At 39.7% G+C, this 12,731-nt stretch overlaps 1 protein-coding gene and 1 long non-coding RNA gene across 6 annotated transcripts in view; one reads left to right on the top strand and one right to left on the bottom strand.

Annotated features, from left to right (window-relative positions):
* Window positions 1-12,731, bottom strand: part of LOC114467878 (uncharacterized) — a 60,016-nt gene that overhangs the window by 28,603 nt on the left and 18,682 nt on the right. The gene's annotated exons all lie outside the window — the stretch shown is intronic.
* Window positions 397-12,731, top strand: part of bahcc1a (BAH domain and coiled-coil containing 1a) — a 93,754-nt gene continuing 81,419 nt past the window's right edge. For all 5 annotated transcript variants that reach the window (XM_028454377.1, XM_028454375.1, XM_028454376.1 and 2 more), the window contains exons 1-2: window positions 397-626; window positions 3,319-3,645. In XM_028454377.1, coding sequence (XP_028310178.1) covers window positions 3,474-3,645 — 172 coding nt within the window. In that variant the 5' untranslated portion in view covers window positions 397-626; window positions 3,319-3,473. The remainder of the gene's footprint in view (window positions 627-3,318; window positions 3,646-12,731) is intronic.

The raw sequence follows: 12,731 nt of genomic DNA, 5'->3' as shown, positions 1-12,731 counted from the left end.
AACAAAAAAATAAACATGTTGGGTGAAAGTAACTACTAACTTTTACTATGTGTACTCTTTAATTGAGATACTTTTTACTTGTACTTGAGTATTTAATGTATGACTGACTTGTACTCGTACTTAAGTACAATTTCAATCAAGTAACACTACTTCTACTTGAGTAGGATATACCAGTAGTCTTTACACCTCTGGTTCTTTTTCTGCTTTGAAAAATGGCGCTTCTCGCTCTGTTCTGCACTGCCAGTCAGCGGACTATTGGCCTCTGCTGTTGACCAATCACAGCCGTCCGTGTCTGCAGGCGGGCTGCACGAGCTAATTAGCATGCGGGGTGTCCGACCAATGGGAGCGCGTGTTTACCCTGCCCTGAGACTCGAGGTATACGCAGTTGCACCGGGAGGGAAAACCGCTGCTTGGAGATCCGAGCCGCAATCTACCCAGGCCGGAAGCCCAGCCCCGGTCCCACTGCTTCCATAGAGTGAACCAGCAAGCGACTGCACAGCCTCAGAGGAAATACTTCACTTTAGCCACATTTTGATTTTAAATGGGCTTCGCACATGGCACAACACCTTTCCTTCCTGAGATTTGCGATTTTTTAATTTATTGTTATGCAAGGATTTAACATACCAGTAAGTAGTCATTTTAATACTTACTATTTTATATATATATATTAAAAATTAAAGCATTTTAGGTTGAGTTACCTCGCTGTGAAACGACCAAAGGCTGTATGTAGTCCTAAATGTCCTCAGTGACATGTTGTGTATTAGACACGGTCTATTGCATTAATTTCAAAAACAACAAAAGAAAAAGGAGATGTCAGCTGGGCTAAAATATCGAGTAGGATTTAAATTAAAAATTCTAATACTCTATAATTATTATTCTCAGACATTTATTTATTAAGCAACACATTTTAATTTAATTTGACAAATTTAACCATTTGTCACAATCATAATTGAGGTTCTGTTTGAAGTTATCCTACATTTGGGAATCGTGCCGGTTTACGTGATTTTGCGATTTAAATGTCTTTCGTAATACATTTAAATTCCAAAACCATTTCATAATTAAATGATTTATTTTTACCATTGTATCCCAGTATTAACTCGAGTCGCCTGGAGTGGTAAATAAACGCAGAAAGCATTGCCGGAGAGCGGGGGCTGGGTGTCTACATTCCCCGGCCGAGGTGAGCTCTCTCCCGGCCAACTCAGACACGAAGGTCCGCTGACTTCCTCGAAGACGCGTCCGCTACAGCCACATTTTTTATTTTTATTTATTTTTTGGCAGCCGATTTTATTTTAGGGGAATTAAATTGATGGGGATTTAATTCATGCCCAACATGTGACGATTTTTTTCCCCCACAAATTCCAAACAATTATTTTAGCGCAAATTCGTGCGTTTTTCCACTGAAATGAAACTAACCAACCGCACCGCAGGAATATAAACATTCAGCACCGACTGCATTGTTACCTTTAATTATTTCCTTAATTGTAAAACTATTTTATTCAGTCGTCATGTAGCTTTTCGTGCTATCGTGGTGAGGGGAAGGTAATGGCCGACTGCAGAGCGCTTTCCCAGTGTGGAGACAAAGGCAGCCCTCCTGACGGGCAGCCATTCACAATGGGTCCCTTTGCAATCCGCACACTGGAAACTCCGTGTTCTTTGGAGGGTTTTCTTTCACGTTTTACGCCTTGGTCCCACATGCATGTGCACAAATAACCTCGACAAAATCGCAGATATCAAGAATCTGTTCGGGGATCTGCTTTTTCTTTTTTAAATTGTTGTTTGTGCATCGAATTATAAGCTGTGGACTGCATATGGTAACATGAGAGATCACGACAAAGGGGGGGAAGATAATCGATATGTTAACATGACTACATATTATAAGCTTGATATTTTAATGTTTCAACACATGCTTTTTTATTTTGTTTTATTTTTTTATACTAAAATAAAAAAAAATATTTTTACTGATTACCTTCTTGAATGTTCTCAAACTGATATTTTGTACCTATAGCGTGCACTACAGCTGATCATTTATTAATGCAATTATTGATTTTTTTTTTTTTTTTTTTTTTTTTTATAGAATCCTATATACACAATTAGAGCACCTTCTGCAAGCTATAGGCCACTCCATCTACATTATGGTCTGCCTAATGAATGCAGTGTGTGTATGTGTGTGTGTATTTTCTCTAAATGCTTCTAATTTGGCGACTTTCGACTAAATAATGTTATTTCCCCCCAAAAAAAATAAATAACTTGGGGATGCTTCAGCCTCTACTAATGTATTTATTCTCCCTTTGATTACCTGACCTGAAATAGGTCATGGCAGATGAAGAGAGTGCAGTTATGCGCGCACACACACACACACACACACACACACACACACACACACACACACACACACACACACACACACACACAGGGGGGTGGAGTAGTCTGTGCCTTTCAGGATCAAATGCATCTCTTTCATGAAGCCTTGTTTCAATATTTTCAGACGCTTAAAATCTAATTTTAGGATTATTTTTCAAACAATGATGGTTCTTGGAAAACCACATTATCTTTAATGTAATTAACATTAAAAAAAATTATATTTGTATATTGTATATTTGTAGTTTGCATTCGTTTTTCTTTAGCATGTGTGCAGCCACTTGCAATGCAAAAAAGTAAAAAAAAAAAATATGTATATATATATATAATTAATGTGTGATAATAGGAGTTGGATAGAGATATGGGAGATTTATCCTTCAGCATTAATTTGAAACAGTAGGAAAAAGCAGGACCTGCTGATCACCTTGGCAGTATTCATGTCAACACACCCCAATGACAACGCTGCTGTCCTTTATAACAAAACCCTATTAAAATCAGTTTAAGATGCTGATTCCAGCACCTGATGTTGTCCTTGAATCAAATCAGATTTTACATAGTGTCAAATTAACCAAATGTTACAAAAAAAAAAAAAAAAACACATGGACATCAACACATGTAGCTTCTGTTCTGATCTCGTGTGTGGAATAATAAATGCATTTTTTGGTGGTGATATTATGGCCATAGCTCAGGCTGATCAATAGGCAGAGGCTGGTCTGCTCTCAGTGGGCTTTAGGACGCCTTTCTGTCCGTTTGCATCTGCAGAGACTTAATGCTGTGCAAACATTTTTCAGTCAAAAAAATAAAAAATAGTCACTTTAAATAGCACAATACACTCCAGAGGTACTATACGGTATGGATTGACTAATTATTCGCTTTTAACGGCATGTGTTCTCTTGGAGTGACATTATTTACATCGTTTTTTATTTTTTTATTTGCTCATTGGAATCTCTTCTTTGGCAGAAAAGATGATCGGGGACGACGTTTGTGGCTGGGGAAGCCTTCCATCGACTGAGTGCAACACATAAACACGGAGTGGAGGATTAATAAATGGGTTTCATTTGATTTTTCCTGAGCTTTCCTGTCCGGGTTTTCGGATTATTTCTCATTCTTCGGTTATGGAAGGACGGGATTTTGCTGCTTCGGCGCACCTCCTCTCAGACCGGGGCGCCCTGGTGCACCGAGCCGCCTCACGGATCGCTCCTTCCGGGCACAACTCTGTGCAGCACGCCGGTCACTTCCCACCAGGGAAATATTACCCCTCACATATACCGATGGCTCCACATTCAGGTCAGTCAAAAATGTTTATTATCTTTTATCACTAATGACGTACAGTATTTTGTCATCTCTTATCAATGGCTGCAGTGTTTTCCACAATAAAGCTGTAGATCAGACTGACCAATGATTTAGAATAGATTGATCCTGTGCGTTTCAACTTATAGTGTGAATAACGTCAATAACAATGGCCTCATGCAGTAGTAGTGTCGTACAAAAGCTGATTTTTATTTGTATTTTTTTTTGGTGGGTGGGGAGCTGCAAACGCACAGCTTTGTGCTATAAATAATAGGCTGTTCAGGTTGTGTCTGTTAGCCAGAGATTCAGGATTTTGATTTATACCACACCTACTGTCAGAGATTTTGAATACGCCGAGTCTATATTTAGCCCTAACAATAAATATGTCACAGACAATAGAATCTGTTTGCAAATAAAACATTGAATGTCATGGTATTGTAAAATGAATATAAAAATGCCATCATGGATGTGTTTTGGATGGGGATGACATGCCAGCTGAATTTGCAATGAAATTGTGTCCATTCACATTAAATTGCTGTCACTTTATTGCCTTCACTCAACCAAGACGTTAGTCTTTTTTTTTTTTTTTTTTTTTTTTTTTTTTACAGTAGGGCTACATCTACATGTCTTTACGAGGTATAACAAGACTAGGTGAAAAATGTCACCATTAGATCATTCTCTTGTGTTGTGTCATGTTGGATGGTACATATATACAGTGTGTTTACACTTCATGCTTCGAGAGCAAGGAAACATCTTTGCTGCCATGAAATGTGCACATTTACTAATGGATGGAGCATGCATTTGTGCATAACTTACTGTAAAACCTCTGTAATGAATTGCTCCACCATTGCCTATATGTACATTCAACTGCCGCTTCCAAATGTGTGCAATTTGCAGCCTCGTATTTGTGTGTTTAGAAAATACCATTGTTACTTTGTATTAGTCTGTTTTACATAATGCACGTAGAAGTCTTTTTTTCATCCATGCGTGCAAAGCAGGAGTTTTAAATAAGTCAAAACAGTGTCCTATTGATCCGATCAAGGATCTCTTTGAGGTTATGTTAATGTGGCCTTGAAATAAAAAAAGTGATGCAACTGTGGAATCTGAACATTTTTTATTTATTTATACCTTTTTGAATGTTGATGAGTCAATACAATACTGCCTGATCACCAATTTTGACGCCCTATGTTATAACTGATTTATTTTTAATTAGTTTTGTTGCTGAACTGTTATAATGTTTTTAAAATTGTTTGATAATGTTGTTTTTTTTTAATTAATTGTGTTTTTATTAGATTATTTGTGTTTCTTTTTTTATTATTTTTTTAATTTGATTTAATGTGCAAGATTATGCTGAAGCAGAGGTTCAATTAATTTTCCAGGATAATTCATGCAGCAAGAGCAAGTACACACCTTTTTTTTTTTTTTTAATTTATTTTTTAGATGTTTTGTTGAGAGTGTGAATATTAACAATATTGGTTGAAGTCCTGCTTTAATGGACGTCTGGTGGAATTAGCCAAGCCCATAGTGCAAGTTGTCATAACTTGATCAGGTGACCCTTTTTAAATAAAAATGAGTGAAATAGATAGACTGATGTTTCTTTCCTTAGGAGCGTGATGGCTAGTGCTGTCTCCAGGGAACAGGTGCTACCTTGAACCAGATATGGTGTATCTTTTGTTTAGTGCTACACCATCATGAAGACCTGCCCTAATGTTATCTCTGCGCAGTGAGCAGCACAGGTGGTTCATTGTTCTCCTCCCTGTCGTCACCAAAGCATGGGGTGTGACTGCCGAGCTGTCTAATATTCTTAAGATCTGGAAAACTGTATAATTCTATTTTATCTATTCAATTCAATTAAAGTGAAGAATAATTTGACACAAGTTCACATGGTTTTTCAAATCCTCCCCAGGGCTCTGCGAGAGTTTTCTGGCTATTGAGCGCTGCTTAAGTTCAGTTTGATTTATTATTTTAATAACACTTGAAAATGTCAGCCATGTCATATTGCAAAAGTGGAGGACGAGGCATGTGATATATATAGATAATTCACGGATATTCATGGTGCACATTTTAAGGTGGTGTTTTGTTGGAACAGGAAATGCTTCCAGCAAATCATGGAACACAATAGGCATGTCATTTATAAATAAATGAAATTGTCACCAGAGCTGAATGAGAATTACAGCAATGGAACTTTTTTTTAAAATAAAAAAGCTGATTATTTTTGATCAATATTACTTTCAGTAATTAAAAAAAAACTAAAATCGTTTGACCAAAGTAACTACTGGTACATGCTTGTCATGCTATGTTAGAGAAGTCAAACTCCTGTGTAACTTGTAGGGTTGGACGATATGGACCAAAACTCATATCTCGATATTTTTTCTCAAAATGGCGATATACGATATAAATATATATATATTTTTTAATTCAAATAACGTCTCACCAGAAATAAAATTCGGGGTTAAATATATTAGGTGATGCAAAATGCCACACTGGCACATTTATCAACAAACGGCTGCAACTAATGTGCCACTTTTGGCTTTTCCTCCTATAACGGACAGCACGTGTGAGTGAGTTCTGTGGTGTGGCTTGTTCAGGGGAAGGTCTGGGTGGGGACACACTCAGAATACCATTTAACTGTGCATTTCATGCTGTTCTGAGAAGTAGAGAAAGCAGCAATTCATAAAGTGAGTATTTTAATACAAAATTAGCTATGAAATAAAAACATATCGATGAAGGTGATATTGTCATTTTCTATATTGCCAAAATATAAAACTTGATATATTGCCTAGCCCTAGTGACTTGTCTGCTCATCCTGATTAGGCAGGTCATGATTAGTGTTCTGTAAGCTAGTAGCATTAGCCTGTGTAGTTTGCCAAGTGTGTTTTGAGATTCTCTGCGTTTCCCCCACAGGGACTAACTTGCACACTGTTTCACACGAGTATTTTACTAAGAGCATGAATATTTCAGAGTTGATGTAAAAAATGCAGGTTTTTGATGTGGGTCTTTGAAAGGCCTCCTCTCTTACTTTGCAGTTATTTATGGTGAGCGCTTTCTTCACTGTCGAGGAGTGACAGCAGTTCCAGCACTTGCGTTTGCTTTTGTTCATTACAAGTTTACTGAATTTCAACAAGATTTCGATGCAAACTTGTTTTTTTTTTTTTTTTTTTTAAATCTTTTTACGCAGACTGCTAGGGTGGGTAGCAATCAAGCAAAGGCTGATTTAAACACTAACTCCTACCTCCGTTTTCCAGAGAACTGTGTTACTCAGAGCTGGCAGAAATCCTGTCTGTTTGCATTTGCCTCCGTCCATCTTCCCTTACTACAAGCCAGTCATTTGTAACGGATGTCATGTGGTCGATTTATAGTTTACACTTGCACTGGGTTCTGGAAATGTGTCATTGGGAAACTTCTCTCTCCCTCTCTCTTTCTCTGTCCCTGTTACAGTGACACACCGACCTGTAAACACATCTAATGTGGTTTAATTCAGCCAGTTGATTTACTAGCACTTTTAAATAGTAATTTTATCTTCTGCTGGCACGGGCACAGCGTGAGAGACGGTCCTCTGTTGGCTGTAAGGCCAGGATTCAGATGTTGGATAGTGTCAGAGCGGGAGACACAGTGGAGCTGTCTTTACTGCTGGCATTTATGGCTGTGGGCTCATCTTTCGGCCATACTGTTCTGATCAGTGTGCTTTGGCTGAGGTGTGGCTGTGTGAAAGCAGCAGGGGATGTAAGGCCTGTCCGTGGTTGAGCGCTGCTCTAAACACCCCCATGCAATCAAAGGTCATTTTTATGTCATCCTGGTCGTCCTGTCTCCTCGTCCCTTTACATCTGCCCGGTCTCCCCTCCCATAAACTGTCTTGTCATTCTCTCTCCCTCTTTCCTTCCATGTTTGCCTCCTTTCTTTCTTTCCAGCAGGAAGACCCTTGTGTCTGGGAAGCAGTGGTCTTCCTGCCACTTCTGTTTTAGCCACCCTCCCCTGCCCCTGGGCCATTGTTGCAGGCTTAAGCTTTGTGTGTGTTTTACAGCTGCTGTTAAAGATAAAAAAAAAAAAGTCCCTTCCACCCCCTTTATTGTTTTCGGGTAGGATGTCCCTGTCATTCTCTTAGTTTTTATGTCCTCGTTGGATATCTGAGCAACTCCCCCTTCAAAGGTTAGCCGTGCTGTGTTGGCCTTCTCTAATTCTTTTCTTTTTTGTAAAGGAAAATAAATATCTTTACTAAGAGTTTTTATTGAACATCTCATTGCTGAAATACCCCAAGGGTCTGAGGTTGTTGGGAAAACGCTTCAAAGATAAACACAGGTGTTTGGTGAAGCTCGCAAAGGGCTGGGCTGTAACCAAGGTCTTTAAAGAAATAACCTCCAGTGAGCGGGTGATGGTCGTTTGTGGGAAAGAAAGCTCCTTCTTTTTTAGCCTTGTAGCTCTAGTGTTGTGAACAATCAGAGCTTGTATCTTTTATTACAGTCCCCAAACCCATTGATGCTTCAGAGAAGAGTTTCTGCAGTGTGCATTGCATGTTTAGTTCAGTTATTCAATGAGAACTCTGCTGAAATCCACAATATAAATTATGATTTATTTTTCTAACGTCGAAAGCTATTTGAATGCAAAAGGCACTGGGGTCAGTGAACACTGGTGTTAGACTGTTAAGGATGCCCCGATCCAATATTGACATCTGATATTGGTTCCATATCAGCAAAAAAAAAAAAAAAGTATCACATTATATCGTCCTCTATCTAAAAATCTCCAATGTAAGCAGTCCATTCCATATTCCACTCCTGCACTTCTAAAAAATGGGTCAGTTTTTCCTCATACCTGCTGTTACCAAGGGACTAGTGTATGTAAAAATAATCATAGGCTACAATCTCACATATTTACCTAAATGTTCATGAATATGTATTGTCTCTTTTGTGAATTAATAAATATTGTTCTCTGTTTAAGTGATATCACATAATCAAGCCTTGTTTTTAACATTCCACACTACAAAATAAGTAATATCTAAGGGTGCACCGATTTTTTAAAAGCCTGACTGTTTTTTTTTTTTTTAAGAGCAAACACCTTGAATATTCTAATCTTATTTTATCGTAAAACATTGAACAATATCCACGAAACAATACAAACGTGTTGTTTTGACTGCACATGAGGTAGTTATCTCAAATATAAATTAAAAGTTTAGAACATTGCTGGCCAAAATACCAAATTATGTCACTTTTTTTAGTCTTACATTTTTCACATTTTAAAAACAAACTAAACTTGATGATCAAGTTACATTGCAGACCTGTTTTCAGCTAAAAATAAAGTGCACAGCAGTATTTTGGTTTAACAAATAAAGAAAATCACAGGGTTTGGGGTAGATGATAAAATAATAATCTACAGGACAAACTAATGAAACATCTTAAACTACCACTAAAATGTCCTAAGTTTTAGGTTACCTGGTAGTGCAAAAATTAAAAAAAAATGTCCAAATGCAGCAGCTTTGTGGATATTTAAAGGCACACTGGGTAACTTTTCGCCACTAGGGGCGCTAGACCAGTAACTTTCACGTCAAGCGCCCCTAGTGGCCACAAGCGCCCTAGCACTGTCGCAAAAATCAGCAAACAGTCGGGCCAGCCTTCCTTCACCTTTTGATTGTGTATGCAGACAGTTGTTGACCTGTAACTTCAGGATAAGGATTGGCTCTAAGGGCTGGGCTCACGCCACCGCCCTCCTCTACCTGCCGCTGGAGGCCCTGAGCTCGGCCCTCCTTGCCGCGTCGGTAGCGCCCCCCCCCTACTCCCTGGCCTCGCCGCCGGCGAAGGGGTGGGCCAACAACGGCGGCGAGGCCAGGGAGTGGTGGGGGGGATCGCCACCGACGCGTTGAGCTGGGCAGAGCACCGGGTCTCCGGCGGCGGTAGCGGCTGCTCCGCCAGCCCAAAGACTGTAGCCGTGGCTCGAGCCCAGCCCTGCTTCGCACCCCACCCCGACCGACCCAGCCCTTAGAGCCAATCCTTATCCTGAAGTTACAGATCTGACTTGCCGACTTCCCCTACTAAAAAATGCACGTTTAACTGGACTATTGTGGCGATTATAGCACTATTAACCCAACACGAAACAACCATATTGTGCTCTTTTGGCAGAAAACAGAGGCTAAACTCTTTTCAGCTGCCCACAACAATGGCGCCAGGTCGGGAAATGCCCGGATGTTGTGACGTCACGTGGGAACTATGCATATCCAAGTTTATGGTCACGTGACTGCCGTAAAGTGAAATGTTCTCCAGGCATTCTCCAGGTCACATGACCTGGCCAAAGATGGTTCGTCTCTCCAAACTTACATGGTCGGTGTTTCAAGAGGGAAGCCCCGCTCGGAACATTGATACTGTCAAGCCCTGTATATTGGCCTGAGGAATCATTTAAAATAACTTATATGGATCAACTCTTTAGGTTAAAAAGTCTGCGGTATGCCTTTAAATGTAAAAATATCAATCTAAAAATAATCTGCAACAGTTTACAAGATAAAAGCTCCTAAAAGTCAAACATTATGAAAAATAGTAAAGTGCATCATGTGTAACATTTTCAAAAGTCATCGTGTAATGACAGAATGCACATGGCACAGGTTAGTTGTTCCCTCACTTATTACAGTCACTTGTTCATGAGTGAAAGATTTTTATTCATATACAAAGCCATGACTTCCATCATTTTCTTCATAGTCGCTTTGCTCTTTTCACTGATCATAAGCTCTAACAGCAGTCCACTGGCTGTTTGCTCCGTTAGCTTTAGCATTGGCTTGATTTCTAGCTTCAAATGCTCCACACTCAGCGGTGTGGTGGTTTTTGTTTGCAGCTCCATCAGGACTTATTTCCGCATTACAGGAATTACAAATTGCGATCCTTTGCTCTCTTTTTTTGTATACTACCGCCGAACTGCCGACTTGCTAAGCTAACCGTGCCTCCGTGAGGCACGGTTAGCTTAGCAAGAGGCGCACACACATGCATACATGACCTGGTAGGCGGGTCTGTCAGTCATCTCACAGCAGAAGGGGACAGTGGCTGACTTTATGACGGACTTCAAGATGTTTGAGGAGGTGAAAAAGATCGGTTTCATATGCAAGGATCGGCCGATCCCTCAAAATAAGGGAAATTGTCACCGATCAATCAGCCGGCTGGAAGATCGGTGCATCCTCTATATACTATATATGATTCATGTGGATATTGGATCAGATCCATATCAGTATCGGTCATTATTCAAGACTGCTATATTGGTATCTAAATTAAAAGGGTTCTATTGGGTCACCCTTAAAGACAATTGTCTGGGTCTTTTTGCTAGTTGCACAATATTGTAAATGTAAGTACATTACACGTTAAAGAGGTAGTTTTGGTGTTGTTACCTGGATAAAATAGCACCTTGCTCCTGTCTGCCACCTTCTACTTTTCCCCTCTGTCTCTAAAAAACTGTGCAAACATCTTATGGTAATACTTGAACATGGGTTTATGTTTGAGTTCACTGCGATATCCTTTGTACAGTCATTGGTCATAATGGTATGATCTCGGGTTGTAGGCCTGCTAGCTCGTGTCTTGCTGAGTGGAGATCCTTCAATGCATGTGGGTTTTGTCTGAGTTCTTTGGTTTCCATGTTTGGTTCAATGGAGTCCCTTAACAAGCAGTAGAGGTGTGTGTGTGCTGGTGTGTGTGCTGGTGTGTGACTGAGATTCCCGACCAGTTTATGCCTTAAGACAGGTAGGTTATTATTATTTATGTCATTATTAAGAATACATTATTATTTATTTATTATACCCTTATAATTCATGCTTCATTTATTTATTCCCAACGTGTGGTGAGCTCTTTTCTTTTATTCTTCTTGCTGCTGTAACAACCCACATTTCCTCACTGGCCATGTTTACATGATAGCTTTAATTCCCCATTAATTCAGAATAAAAATTAAATCCTCTCTAAACTCACCTTGTAAACACCTAATTCCCAATGAAACAGCTCAAAACTCACAACATAACTGTGTCCTCAGACCCATGCTCATCAAATTGACCTCCATTGACCTGCTGTGTGTGGCATGATGCCACAGAGCTGTTGCTTTGAGCATAGGGTGTGTACATAATAACACAAAGGAGACCAATGTCAAAGGGTGATAGAGTGATAAATTACCGTATTGAATTACCATGCACAGAAATGTAATACCTTTCTATTTATTTAATACTATTCACAAGGAAGTGAGAAACCGAACTCAAGAATCCAATGAGTCAATGAGATAAATGGAAGCATGGATAGATAGATTAAAACCCTTCCAGCTGATTTGTCTTTGATATCTAAATCTATCTTTATTGTTTGTTTTCCCGCTTTACTTCTGTCTGTCTCTCCTCCCCCCAGTCTCTCTCCCTCCCTCCCTCTCCCAGTATCAAACTGGTTCTCGTCAGGCAGCCTAAAGGCCCACCTCGGCGCATTGGTCGTATTGTATGTGACAGCTGTGAGACATTATTAACGACTCAAGCAGAAAATCCAGATAACTCGTTTTTTTCATTTCAGTTTTATTATCATAATCATGCTATTAAAAAAAGACAAGACAGAAGTGATGGCCTATTGTTCTTCCAGATACATGGTCAGTGTGTGCATGATTGGGTGTGGGGATGTTTGGGTTGGTGGAAGGGTGATTGTCCTTGCGTTTGCCAGACAACACCCCCACCCCCTCACCCCCCAGGGCTGAGGCACCCTGTGGTTGGCTGTGTGGCCCAGACAGGTGCTTTGTTAACCCTTTAACGCTTGAGTCTTCCCCCCTGTCTTATTTGCTCTCGATGCTCCTGGCAGGATTTCATGCTTAAGATGCAGCGTGTTCGTTATCCACAGCTTATGTTGTGATCATTTGAATCGGTAGTGCTTTTCCTATAGTCTTCTCTCTCTCGCTGCACATAAGACGAGTTCCGGTAAATAGATTCTGTGATGCGTCACACAAAGGAGCTTTAGACGTTATTTTAGTAGCTGGGATTTTTGTGCTTCTCTTTTTGCAACACGATATATTTTCCATATAAAGTGTTTTCTATGTAATGAATTTCCACTTTTATCAAGGCATGATGGCAGATACTGTTTTTGTAAGTGTCTATAAATATTAGG

The sequence above is a fragment of the Gouania willdenowi genome, chromosome 8 (genome assembly GCF_900634775.1).
Source record: "Gouania willdenowi chromosome 8, fGouWil2.1, whole genome shotgun sequence".
Classification (NCBI taxonomy): Eukaryota; Metazoa; Chordata; class Actinopteri; order Blenniiformes; family Gobiesocidae; genus Gouania; species Gouania willdenowi.
Note: the sequence above shows the minus strand (reverse complement) of the source record. Positions and strands in the feature narration are given on the sequence as shown.